The 14,238-nt window shown below is 41.0% G+C and overlaps 1 protein-coding gene across 1 annotated transcript; it reads left to right on the forward strand.

Annotated features, from left to right (window-relative positions):
• Positions 1-1,307: 1,307 nt before the first annotated feature.
• LOC306840677 (calmodulin-1-like) lies at positions 1,308-9,861 on the forward strand. Its single transcript, XM_079370107.1, has 6 exons — positions 1,308-1,505; positions 7,304-7,334; positions 7,447-7,590; positions 7,697-7,803; positions 8,426-8,561; positions 8,715-9,861. The coding sequence occupies exons 1-6, from the start codon at positions 1,323-1,325 to the stop codon at positions 8,741-8,743; spliced, it is 630 nt and encodes a 209-aa protein (XP_079226233.1). The 5' UTR covers positions 1,308-1,322; the 3' UTR covers positions 8,744-9,861.
• Positions 9,862-14,238: the final 4,377 nt, after the last annotated feature.

A 14,238-nucleotide genomic window follows, 5' to 3' on the forward strand; every position in this document is an offset into this window, starting at 1 on the left:
TCAAACATACTTAAAATTAGACAGCTGTTTTATTTGGCATTTCATGAGATTTTCTGTCGATGATTGCCACGCCAGATGTAATAACAGCTAATTGGCCAAGTCACAACAGATTTTTGGATAAGTGCCAGGTGAAAGACAAATATGATGTGCAGTTAGTGTCAGAGTACACAATCACTGGAAGATGTTTAAGACAGTCTCTGAAAGCAACATTTGAACTATACTCAACATAAAAGAGTGATTTTGATTGTTTTAAATATAACCACAGAAATACATGCAGCTATTATTTAAATAGGATAGTTTAACATGCTTATTTAGAGCACATTTCAAAGTGCATTGTATATAGCCTATTAGTAGTAGTAGTTAGGCAGCAGAAACTTATGAAGAATGCAGGGGAAGTTCTGAATAAATTAATGAGAACAATTGTAGAAGATGAAGTGTTAATGTTAAATTGTCTGCCTAAAGTATTGAATAATGTAGGTGTAGATATTCTAAAAGCCCTCAAGATCAATACCAAGATAGGAAGAGAGGAATTGTGGCAGTGTTGTTATCCATCACTTTTTAGTCCTCATTTGAAACTACCTAACCATTGTTGTTATTCTATAATAACATTAGGAAAGGATATTTGATCAGTGTTCATAAACAGGTCCTATCAGCTTATCTGAATGCATGATTCAATTAAATCCAATCTAATTTGTGTGTGGGTGCAGGACTAACAGAGAAAGAGGCGTTGTTTGTGGAGGCCTACAGCAATAATAATGTTACACAGCTGGTCATTTCTCCAAGGTTAGCCAAGAGGGAATTTCAAACCCAAACTAATGTTTTTAAACATTTTGTTGAGGTGGACTGCATGCATGAACGTAAATTATGATGGTAAAATTCAATAACAATCAAGGCCTTTTACAGTAATAGAATATTTTTGGAGAGGTCTTGAAAAAGGTATGTCACAAATTATTTTTGGACAGTATGTGAATAGTCCTTATAGAATTGCATTGTTCGAATTCGCAGCAAACTGTAAACACAAGAAATGTAGGCAAATTCATGTAGGGCTAATGTCTTCTTATTGTGGTTGATTGAGCCTGACATTAAATGTTGAGGTCAGGTGTTACAGCCTATCAAGCCCTTACATAAATTTAATTGTAGCCTACTCACAATCAAAATTATTTCATCATGCACAATTGGATCTCGTTTTGAAACTATGTCGGTTTGATAAATATGTTCCCTGTGTCAAACAGAGGGAGAAAGGTAGTCACAACTACAGTGCAAAGTTAAGTGTGTGTGTGTGTGTGTGTGTGTGTGTGTGTGTGTGTGTGTGTAAAAGACAGATGAGAGAGCTGCTCGGATGCCTCATCGACAAAGCGCCCCCCAGTGCGGAGGAATACAGTGAGTTGTATAGCAGTGGTTCGTCTCGCCTGCCCGCCTCCTTCAAGCCTCGTTCAGTGGCAGCCGTCCATTTCCTCTCTCCCCGTAGCGTTAGCAGACCAGCGTTTCCTACTGTAACAGACATGGTGAGTATTTAATGAATCTTTTGAGTTGTGTTAGATTTGATTGTGTTGTTGTAGTGTTGACTGACGGTGGCTTGTAGACTCTCGGGGTTTCTCGGTTCTCGCCGGGTTGCTATGGAGCCCTGTTGCCTCCATTGCAGAGCGCGCGAGTAGAATGGATTCAGCTGTACCGTTTCCGATAGCTAACGATAGCCTGTTAGCTATCTGCTAACTCAGTGACTGCAGGTCGCATCATCATGCCTCTTAGTAACTCATACTACTACTACTACTACCCAGCGAGGATATGATAACGTTGGTTGAACTCCGCAATGAAGTGGTAGTGTGTGTTGCTTGTTACAGGTGGCCACATATTGTCTGTGCTGGCTGCCGAAGTTAGCATCACAGCTACTGTCACATCCTCACAGATATCCGAGAGCTGACACGGTGTTTAGATATTTCTCTTCGAGAGTGGTAATGTAAGAGTGATGTTCACTGTCTGTGATGGAGTCTCTGCAGAGTCTGTAAGCCGGGTTCACTCCGACGGATGGGTGAGGTTTGAGTGGTTTTACTGACAGATCTGAACCTTCAGCTTTTACTGTGTCAACCTTCACATCGCGATTATACTAGTCATATATTGTGCACAACAAATGGAGATAACGAGTGTTTAAGTACAACATGAATTCATTGTAAAAATCTGCACTGGTCAAACTTGACAGCCTTAATGAGGTCACCACAGATAACCCACAAAGGTTTGAACAGTAAAACTGGTTTTAAAACAGGTTTTTACAAATGGCTTCAGGAAGCATATTTGGAAAATGTTTAACAATTTTTTTTATAAGCCAGTTTTAATCTATTTGCAAAGCATTATTAGCTGATATGTTTCTAGATTTTTAACCCTCAGCTCAGGATCTGGATCTGGATCTGGTTTGTCCCGGCCACAGTCCGCAGGGAGTGGCATGTAGTCATGGTTTATGTAGTTTAATGTGGAGATAGCTGCTCACTTTCTCAAACACTCAATGCTCTGGAAAAACTGGATTCTAAAGAGATTATTTTCATGACTTAAAGCAAACCCTGTTTGATGGATGTAAACTGCTGAAGTATATTTTTTTTACACAGTTAAACTTGTTAACTTTAATAAACTGTTTTTATTTAAACCAGTCCTGCTGCAAGAAGTTATTTAAATCTTTAATTGTTAAACATCTCTCCCAGTAGATCCATGGTTGAATGAATATGACGTTCTCATTTGATTCTTATTTTCTAGTTTATACTTAATAACTAGATTATGCATGCATAACTAAATGGTTTCTTGTCCAATGCTGTTTCTCAGTGAATTACATGTGTAAGTGCACCGTCATGTAATGCAAAGAGGACTTAGTTCCAGAGTACATTTATTTATTGTATTAAATCTGAAAATGTTTCTTGTGCCGTTTTTTTTTTCTTTTGAAAAGCATGATTTGAAATATTGGCAGCTTCTTCTTCTTGATGGCACATTGATCCCGTGTTGAGCATCGTGCCGTCTTGAGTGTGCACTCAGTTTTCAGATTCTGTAAGAGAAGTGCCCAGGATTTATACAACTTCTCTTATCTATAATTACCATGTTGGCCTATTTGAGTGACAAGTTTCCACAGTTACTCATCAACTTTTATACTTTTATGACACCATCTGAGTGATGCTGTTATAGTCACTGTGAAATCATTTACCTGCATCTTTTCAGCAGTGCATTAGATCACAAGTTAAGATACAGCACTGCTCTTCATCACTTGTTGGTCTATGCAGCTTGTAAAGCAGTTACCTGTAGCCCATGGATTATAGGTTGTAAATAAAAACCAGGAAGTCCCTGGCGGACTAACATAACTTTGCTTCTTTTTTGAACACTGAGAGCAGCTGGAGTTGTTTGAGTCAAAATGTTGTTTAATGGTGTTGTGATATCTGAGCCCTTTGTAAAATGAGATGTGTAACTTCTGTTGTAGATTTATTGCACAACCAATGTTTTTTTTATGAACTTTCAAACTGTATCATTCTTATACCAGATGGGTTTTCACAAACACAATGATTTGTACATTTCTAATAAAGGCTTATCTTATCGACAGTGTTCCTCCGTAATGTTAACCAAGGCTAGGTAACGTAAGATCTTTATATTTTTCACTTTGTTGATATTTAACTCCATATATAATCTGCTCGTTTTAAATGGGCTAAAACCCAGAATAAAGCGCTTGTTGTATTGAAAACTAGTGTCTCTGGAAAACAAAACACTGCTGCAGCTGAAGTTCACTCAGTAAGAAAGTTATAACTCCTAAAATAGACCTTTTACTTCAAATTGTTAAAATAATCTATTAAACAGGTTTAGCGTCATTCGTGGGGCTTTTGGGCTGCTGCTAGAAACACCCCTAATGTTTGTCTATTCATTTGATGATTAAAATGATTCATCTGTTATACAGTTTGAAAACACCACATTATGAAAAGGTGATAAAATGGAAAGAAATGAGCTCGTTGGACATGGAGGGCGAGTCAAAAGGTGCAGACTTTTAAAAATGAGTATCTTGGCCACACTCACCTTTAGTATTGATTTTAGGAGTGAACTCTTCGATGAGTCCCTCCAGATACAGACTGTGCTTTCATGGCTGACAAAGTCTTGAAGTAGTCGGTGTGTTTTAGACTCCTCTGCTGCAGTGGTCGTGTTTCATTCAATCTTTAGGATCGTTTTACAGGAGAAAGACTTCAGCTGGCTGTCGTGAAGCCGACTTAAAGGGAGAACGTATTCCAGAGACTAAACAGAAATGGTTGTTTGCATAGTCAGCCTTGATTACTAATGTGGGAATAAAGAGGACAGTCTAGACCAGCTCTGTTTGTAAAGTGTCTGGAGATAAAACGTACCTTCAGAAACGTCATGCTTTTGATTGTACAGATTTACTTTGTGAATTTTTCACAAATCAGTTTTCCTCCTTCATTTCCACCTACTTTATAGTACAGTGATTTATAAATACAAAGAGGAGGTCATTAAAATGAGTCGCCACATTTACTGTTCGTGGCCATCAGTGATTAATCTTGATTAATGGAGTAGATTCAACGGATCAATCCTTTTAAATAGACTTTGAATTTCTCTTCCAATTAAAAAGGACACAGTCCCTGAGGTTTAATGAAGTAAATGAAAGAGGCCCCATGACACTCTCGTACGAACTGAGAGGAACAGGGTTTGAATAGCCAGGCATCGCCGCAGCTTGAGAGGAATTTGGCTTCGGCATTAGAGGGGTTAGCAGCTTGTTAGCCATGGCCACACTGTAATAATCAGCAGCCATTTAATTTTATGAAACTATTTACTCTGTTCCTATTCACTTAACATTTCACCCCTTGCTCTTCTCAGAAGGTGGTTCTAAAATATTCTGTCCACTCCAATTACTAAATACACAACCACTGCGTCTCTATCTCATTTAGCATGAAGCCTTATTTTAACTTACAAAGAATGGAAGTTTGAGGTATCATGGACCCTGCCAAGATTTTATGATGTGTCATTTAGGCTTTTGATTTTTTTTGTGTCATGTGAAGATATGAAATCTTTTACACTTGTGGAGAACTGACTTTGATTGGTCATCGTGGAAGCTAGTTTTGCAGCTTGTGCTTCGATACCGGTCATGTATGTGTTGTCGAAAAAGTTACTAATTCAGGGATACACATGGCTTTTCCACTTGTTTCCAGTTTAATTGGAAAGGCTAGTTGTGAGTTTGTTGAAAACCATTGAACCGGTGTGGATTGGGGCCCCTGTCAGAGGGGGCCATTTGGTGTGACCCATGATGCTGCCCAGGGGGACAGATGACCAGCCAACTGATCCCCCCTAGGAGCTGCAACTGTAGCGGTGAGATGAAAGGCAACCAGCTAACGTATGCATATAGACACACACACACACACACACACACACACACACACACAAAACCCCTGTGACCCCCCAAAGTCTGGACACTGTTACTCGCACACATCGTAAATGAATTTTCATGACACATTTGAGTGACCTCCACTGGCAAGGCCTCCTAGCCTCTGCACACACACATTCTCTTTCAAAGTGTTGAAGGCTTTTCATCTGTTGAACTACTGCAGGAGGTGGTCACTTCATCAGTGCGTCTATTTTACTTTGCGTCTGACAGTTAAGCCTTCATTGCCACGCTCGGCCTTAAAGACACACGGACTCTGACACAGGGAGCGGAGTTCTCAGAGTCTAGCTCAGCTGGAGTTTCAGTCAGAGAAGGACAGCGTCTGCTAATGTACGCTGAACTTGCATCGCTCCGAGACACCGGGATGGAGAGAGATTAAGAGTTAAGCAGGTCGCCGAGTTTAACAGCAGACAGATTTATTGAGGGACAAGTACACGGTTCAACAACATCAACTGAAGGACCTTCTTCCAGAGAGAGAGAGACATCAGCTGTCAGGTCGGTGCCAATGCACCAATCCCACTGCCACCCTCGAGGACTGTGAACGTTTCTGTCATCTATCCAGTAATCTGCTCATTGTGGACCAATCAAAAGTCAAGTCCTGCAACTATCCAGTCATCTGATCCCCATCCTAACTATTTACCCATCAAGGAGGACTCAAACCGTCTGCTTTGACAAACAGGGCTCAAACTCTAGTTTCTCTCACAAATACCATGATGTAACCCTAAGGAGATGTCTAAATCTGCTGTGCACCATTCCCATCATTTTATTTTTTATAAATCAAGAGAAACTGATAGATGTCTGGCTATCACTTTTTTCATCCACCTGTTCCTCCCATCCTGAGACAGCCTTCCTGCCCGTCCTGCTATAATCCGCTCATGATGCTGCCGCAGAAAGTAGCTCTCTTTCCAGCTGAGGACGAGCTGGTGAGCCTGTCCACTGTCAATGATCTCCTCGATGAACAAGAGCACTGCTACACCGAGCTCCTCCAGCAGCAGGAAAGGAATTACAGAGCCTTCCTGCAGATGCTGATGGACTCCTCATCCAGCCGGATGGACAGCCTGGTCAGAGAGATGCAGGACCTGAGAAACTGCCTTCAGGGCACCAAGGCCGAGTTAGCAGAGGTTAAAAAACAGGGCATCCAGAACAGCAAGCGGGCTGAGTGTCTGGCTGAAGGCTTGGTGATGGTGCGCGGGGCAGTGGATGGCCTCAGCATTAAATCAGGAATAACTGGAGGAGGCTCAGGAGGTGTGGATCTGAAGCAGCGCCGAGGAGGTGGCACGTTAAGACTCGATGGAGCAGGACGAGGAGTTGGAGGCAGAGGTGGACAGGCGAAAAAACCCGAACCAAAAGCATTAACGCTGGTGGCAGACCTCACAGATATTCACTTTGATGAGCTCAAGGTTGTACTCAAACGACACACAGGGAAATTCATGGATTAGCTTAAGATTTAGAAACAAGGAGAGTTGTTTGTGTCTGTTTCTTAAAAGCAAAGATCTTGTTTAAGGTTGTTCTGGGTCGATGCATTAGAGGTGAAAAGACAAGCAGAACAGCAACCTTGTGACTGGAAACACTTTGAGTTGATCTTGCTTCATGCAAACGCTTGGCTTGTTCTGCTCACTTCTTCCTCTTTATTAGAGCTACGATTCTATTTCAACCTTGTGTCCAAGCGTCGTTCCTCATTAGAAATGGAGTTGAAATCAGTTCCTGGTCGAGAGCTGTTCTTTGGTTTGTTCTCTTTCTGCAGCACCTGCTACGTGTTGGGATGGAGTGTGTTTACTTTCAGTGTCTGATCACATTCTTGGTGCTATTGCTGATTCGCTGTTTGGCGAGAATAAATCTTTTTAACATAGAGAGAATTCAAACTGAATCCCCCGTCTTCTTTGTGTTTTTAATTTCTAGGCTGACCAACTAACAGAAGAGCAGATTGCAGGTAACGCAACGATATGATGACTGTCTTTTTTTATTTTCAACCATAGACGCATAGTTTCTGCAAAGTCAAGACACTGTTGCTAACACGTCCCTCCTCTCTCGCCTCTGTCCAGAGTTCAAGGAGGCCTTCTCCCTGTTTGACAAGGATGGAGACGGCACCATCACCACTAAGGAGCTGGGCACCGTCATGAGGTCACTGGGACAGAACCCAACTGAGGCTGAACTCCAGGACATGATCAACGAGGTGGACGCCGACGGTACGCCGAGTCTTCCTCAGTCTGACGAGGGATCGAGTTGCGGCAGGTGTTTGTAGAGCTCTTTAAACAATATTGACTGATTGTGTTTCTAACCTCCCCACCTCAGGCAACGGGACCATTGACTTCCCTGAGTTCCTGACAATGATGGCAAGGAAGATGAAGGACACTGACAGCGAGGAGGAGATCAGAGAGGCATTCAGGGTCTTTGATAAGGTACGCTTGTGTGTTTCCTGTTGTCAAGATTCTGGTCAGAAACGTATCGAACTTGATGGTTTTGGGTTTTCTTATCAGGAGTCGAGCATTAATGCATGAAGGGAAGGGTGTGTTCTGAGATCATATAGGCCCTTTTTATTCAGAGAAGCTGCAATGACTGTAAAGATGGACTGTCTGCTGATCAGGGTTTGTTTTACACTGAGCCAAACAAGGATACATTTTTCTGTCTGTGTTGGGCATCGTGAGCCTGACGTGTAAAAAAAACAAGTTGGGCAGCAAGACGAGTTTCTTTACAATGTTGCTGTTCTTTACTGTCAATCAATCTTTATTTGTATAAAGGCTGAGAAACCATCTTGTCTCCTCTTTGGAGGATAAGGTGCTTATTTTTACAGTAAAAATGGAGACGGGATAAATACAGAGAACATGATCAAAAAGTTACAACCTTGACTCCTTTTATACTGGCATACACTAAGCTCTGTTACGTCCTTCACTGCTGAGCTGTCTGTTGAAACTTTTTTTCATAACAGGAGGTGAGACAGGAATGTGGTGTATCGGTCCTGCCTGAGACCGGCTCTGTTGTAGACCGTTTGACTGAATGTAATGCTGTATGTTTGTCGGGCAGGATGGCAACGGCTACATTAGCGCTGCAGAGCTGCGTCATGTGATGACTAACCTGGGAGAGAAGCTGACAGATGAGGAAGTAGACGAGATGATCAGAGAAGCAGACATCGATGGAGACGGCCAGGTCAACTACGAAGGTACGAGAGAGCACTCAGGACGTTCTGATTCTCTGGGTCTTATAGCTGATTATGATGTAGATGATCAGTGTCTCTGAGGGAGTTTACATGTTTTTGTTGTCCTACCAGATGAGTTAAATGTTCTGATCTTTATTGTTTTGTGTTCCTCCACAGAATTTGTTCAGATGATGACCGCCAAATGAACTGGGCTCAAAGCAAAGACAAAAAATCAGTCAAATGTTTCACTTACCTCGTATTGCAAAAATCTACATTTATTCATACTGTTCTGTATAGACAACTTAAACTGAATGTTGGAAAACTGAAATTCTGTCCATAAAAACAAGCTCAAAAAGAAAATCCTAAATGAATCTGCATGTACTGGCTTGTATTCCCCGCCCCCCAGCGCTGTGCTGCCCAATCAGATCTCAACATGTTAGCTGAGCAGCCTCTCTGCAGCTGGCTGGTTTGGCCTCTGCTCCTCTGCTTCCCGGTTCCATCTGCCTGATGTCATGATGATTCTATGGGCTGGCCACTCGCATTTCTTCCTGACTTCCTGTTTTCTTTCTTTCTGTTCTTCATGCATGCAGCTTTAGATGGGTTACTGTCGGGGGCCCGATGGCAGGGGGCTGTCATTGGGCCCCAGGTTGGTCTGGGACCCACTGAGAGGAGGGAGGGTTAGTTGTTGGATGGATGGGAGTGAGTAAACCAGCGGAAACTTTGCAGTTTGCTTACCTAAATGAAGTCAGTGACGACAGATATTTTTAAGAAAAAAATTAAAATGGAATAAATAAGAACTCCTTTTAGATTCTGTGTTTCTGGCATGTCAGGATACTCACTTTATCCTTTGTGTGTTTACCTTTTTGAGGGTGAAGCCTGGGTGGGGTGTAGATTTGAGCCCTTTGGATGTTGGCTGTGTTTTAGATTATTTGGAGGGGAAGGGGGGGCTTTAAAGAAGATGGTTAACATGATGAATTTTTGGGGCAATATTTTCAGAATCAGTTCATGCAGAGATGGATTACCGACAAGAAGTTTATGAGTTGTAATGAACTAACGGTTGGTAACAGTGTATTGCCTCAAAGATTGCGTGTTGATCAGGACTCTTCTGGGGGTTGATTTCAGTTTAGTGGGGACGGGGTCGGTGCTTTGCAGCATTTCTATCTTATGTTTGTGTGTGAGTTTGCGTGTGTAAGTGTGTGTGTGTGTGTGGGTGCGGCGAGGCCCGGCCCAGTCCAACTGTTCTGTTCAGTTCAGTTGATCTGCATTCCAAGTTGTACATGCTAGTCTTTACATTTTGTTTTTCCAATAAAATATCATGAACTAACATCTGGGTCTTTGTGTTTCTTATAATGAGCAGAGTTGATCTGTTCATGTCGTCTGTGGGGGAAGTGCTGCTTTATGATGACTCATCTGTGCTATTTTTTACATACAATGTGTTTCTGTGTGAAGTGTAAGCACCTTCAGGCACTGAAGCCCACTAAATGATATTTCAGGGAGGGGGGGGGGATAGGTTATAAATCCTGCATTCCAGGATCTACTAATCAGAGGATCTGGTGAGCAAAAAAATAGCCTGAGTCGGTCACAAGTACCGACACTCACTATGATACAGCTACTTGTGTAAAAATGTTATGACTGTGGAAAAGTAAAAGCAGTATTGATTGAAAGGTCAGGGTTTAAAGTACGGTAAAAATGTCCTAAAAGTAGAGACATTGCATGAAAATGTCCATAAAACAGAATGTGAGGATTTGAAAAGACAACATGGTAAATATTAAAACTGAGAAATGTCTGGTTTGGAAAAATATTTCCCCATTTTTAAATTTAATGCCAGCAACATTGTTTGATAAAGTTAGGACAGCGGCAACAAAAGACTGGCAAAGTTATGAAATGCTTAAAGAAAACAGCTGGTGGAAGACTTGACAATGAAGTCTACCTTCATGCTGGTCACCTTCATTGACACTAAGACATCCTCAAATGATCTGTAGGTACAATTAGAGTGCATCGAGGGGATGCCACAAGGACTTTCTCCTGATCATGGAGGAAAAAAAAGCTGTCTGCAGATGAGGAGGTGTTGCTAGGCAACAGTGCCAGGCATGGGGTGGGTGGCAGTGAAAGAGAGGGAGCAGAAAACCGTGGGAGTTTGAGAAGAGAGCAAGAGAGGAGACAAGTGGGGGGGAGAGATGAAGAGGATGAAAGACAATAATAGAAACCCAGGACTGGAGGGAGAGGACGAGAGTGAGGGATGAAAAGAGAAAATGAAAAAGGGAGATTGACTGTGCATCCTAAAACCAATAAAACCTCTCCTCCTTCCTGTGATTCAGAAGCTGATATTCAGGCTTTTTTTTAAAAAAAAACAGCTGAAGCAAGAGGAAGTTCTGTCCAATAAAAACTCAAGTTTTCTCTGAACTCGTTCTGGTTCTTTGATGAATCTACCTCCTTCAATAAATGAAGCTTAAAGAGTCTGTGCATCAATGAAAAGCAAACGAATTAAGAGTAAAAGAGGGCAGGACACACACACACACACACACACACACACACACACACACACACACACACACACACACACACACACACACACACACACACACCGAGTTAGTGGCTGTAGTTATGTAACTGTCTGAAGTGCATATTAATATATCTTTCTGCATACTGCTTGCTATTAGTGCAATGCCACTCCTACATTATTAACACGCTTTTTGGTCCAGAAGATTCTTTCAGCTACAAACTCATCTCCCACACATTTACACACAGTGTGTATTTTTCACTGACGCACACACAATCCCCCAATCCTACCTCCAGCTCTCAACCACATAAATATTTTGTTTCTTTTCCCCTGACAGCCAAAAGAATGGAGAGGAAACGTGTGTGTGTGTGTGTGTGTGTGTGTGTGTGTGTGTGTCAGAGACAGAAATTTGATTCAATAGTGGAGGGCAGTTATTCATTGCTTATCATTACTCTTTATTGACTTACTTTTAAAACGGTAAATGTCCATTCATTAAAGATTCCTCAGAGTATGTTGAGTTTCTAGCTGGTGCAGGTAAACGAAAAGTAAACAAATAACGATTTTTAATGTTAGAAAGCAAAACAAACAAACACAACCAGTTATAACTGTTATCAATGAAAAATCCTACCATTCACTTAACTAATATCTTTGTAAGAAAAACTAAGGAAGAGTTCAAAAGCCAGGCTTTACAAACAAACAAAAGAATAAAGTACACAACATCAGTGCTCCTACAGAGGTCATCATTAAATGTCATTTAAAGGAATTCTTTCATAAACTTTTAGGACTTCGTATTCCTCGAGGGGGAAGAAAATCCACTGAAATAAAACTGTACTTGTAACCACATCTATAAATGTAATGTCACACTTTCTTTTCCATAACTTGTTTTCTTCTGATGGCTGCAGTGCTTCGCTTCAGGTTGGAATCAAATCCTTAGATACATTAAAAATGCAAAGAACATGCAGAGATGAAAGATAATCATCTGACAGTGATATATAAAGCTTCAGTGAGGGGGTTTAAGATGGTAAGGATAAAGCCTGAAAATGTATAGAGATATGTATTTATGAGCTAAAAGGGAAACAGAAACATCGTGTGTAGGTTTACTAGCTTCTTTATGGTTCTTTTTAATGTCTGAAACTGCTGCCTTGGTGTCTGTTAAAACAGTTAACAGCTTTTTTATTTGTTTTATTTGACATAATTAATCCCTGAGGGAAAGTCTGGTTTACACTCAGTTATTGAGAGACACTTCTTACAAACAGGCCTGAAATTCACAAACAGGATGTGTGGACATACATTAATGGAGAGATGTCAGAGTGGGGCTGCTACACGCTCATACACAGGGAGCTCCACAGGGCTGTTGGGAGGTTGATTTCTTGCTCAAAGGGCACATTAGCAATATTTTGGAAGTGACCTGGCACCTCTCCAGCTACCAGAACAAACTTATTTTGGTCCGCATCAGGACTTGAACCTGCAGACTTCCTGTTCCCTAGAGACTGAGCTACTGCCATCCCGGAGCATGTTACAGAATAATCTTACATCTCCCACAGCAAATGATCTCAATGAGTAAAACATTTGACCGGTTAAAGACAGAGAGACAACATTTTTTTTCTTTTTTAAAAAACTTGTCATTGTTAACTTGTTTTTTTAAACTCCCCTGTACATAATGGAATTCCATTATGTACAGGACAAACATAGTGAGGGAATATGAGGTTTGGCTTTGTCCAGAGGGGGCGCCAAAATCAACACAAGCCAAAAGTAGGTCTAAATTGAGCTTATGTTAAAAATGTTTCGATCAGCTGTCAGGTCAGTCTAAAAACTCTGGTTAAGAAACAAAGAACAGTTCATTATTCAGCACATTATTTTATTCTAAAGTTATACTGATCACCTGTAAAGTTAATATGTAATCCCGAGGTCAATATCATCTGACCATTACCAGCTCACCTTTATGAGGTCATGACCTTTCAGAGGCACTAATTGTTAGTGATATCTGAGAATCCAGTAACAGTGTAAGAGAGTGAACTGTGGCTGCCTGACACTCCAGGACAAAGCCTGTCAGCGCTGTAATCCTCTAATAAAAACACACAAAGGAGGACACACCTACCCACTGACAGACACACACCTGAGAAAGTAACACACACTGCTGCCCTGAGGTCACAGCCAGAGGGACCACCACACACATTTTTACAAACTGAAACATTAAGCCTTAAGGTCAATAACCATTTTTCGATCGTAGCATACAGTAAGCTCGGAGGGATGAGTGTAAATGTTAATGCAAAAAAAAGACAAGAAGTCTCACTTGTTTAACCTCTTTTATTCTCTTTGACATTATTATTTGAACTTCAGTCATTCATTTACAGCACAAAGGACTCACTGAGCTCAGGAACCAGGCCGTCCTTTACCTCCTCAGACAGCATCTTAGTAACATCATTCTCCAGAAAATAGAGTTATAATTTACTTTCTAAGATAATAACAATAATAATACACCTGGAACAATCAAATATACAACAATGATCTTTTGTTTTTATATTGAAAATCAAATGGAAAAAAAATAGATTTATCTAGTTGTGTTGAACGTAACGATGAAAAAGACAACACAATCACAGGAAACATTTACACACAAGACAATCAGAATTTGGCTCTTACTTTTAAATTGAACTATTTCAGTTTGAGAGCAGTGTGACTTTTTCATCAGTGGAACTAGCGAAACCAGTGGCTTTCTAGCTTTTCTCCTGAAGCCGTTACTGATTAAAATCCAGCCTTTTTGTGAAATCATGTGAAATAAGCTTAAATAAGCTATAACGGGTTATAAAGATAGTTAGCTTAGCATAGAGGCTGGAAGCAGGGAAAATGGCTGGCTTGTATATGTCCAGCAGAAAAAGGCAAAAGGCTTTTAAATCCATAACTAAAAGTTCACATGGTTCAATCATGCACCTCTATGTCCTGGAAAACTACAGGCACACCCATCCAGGTGAACAACCATCATTTTACTAGTCCTAAATAAACAATGTGTTGCCTTTGCTGTACAGACAGGAGGGTTGTCAATGTTCTCTTCTACCTATCAGGAAAAAGCTAAAGAGCACATTACCCACGATGTGAACTCTTTCTTTAACGCCTCCTCTGGGGAAAAACAAATAACGGTACTCGTGGCTGTGTTTGTGAAACTCTGAAATGTTATTAAAATAAAGAGACCCAAAGCAGCTCGTA

This window comes from Symphodus melops (assembly GCF_947650265.1).
Source record: "Symphodus melops genome assembly, chromosome: 19".
NCBI classification, from domain to species: Eukaryota; Metazoa; Chordata; class Actinopteri; order Labriformes; family Labridae; genus Symphodus; species Symphodus melops.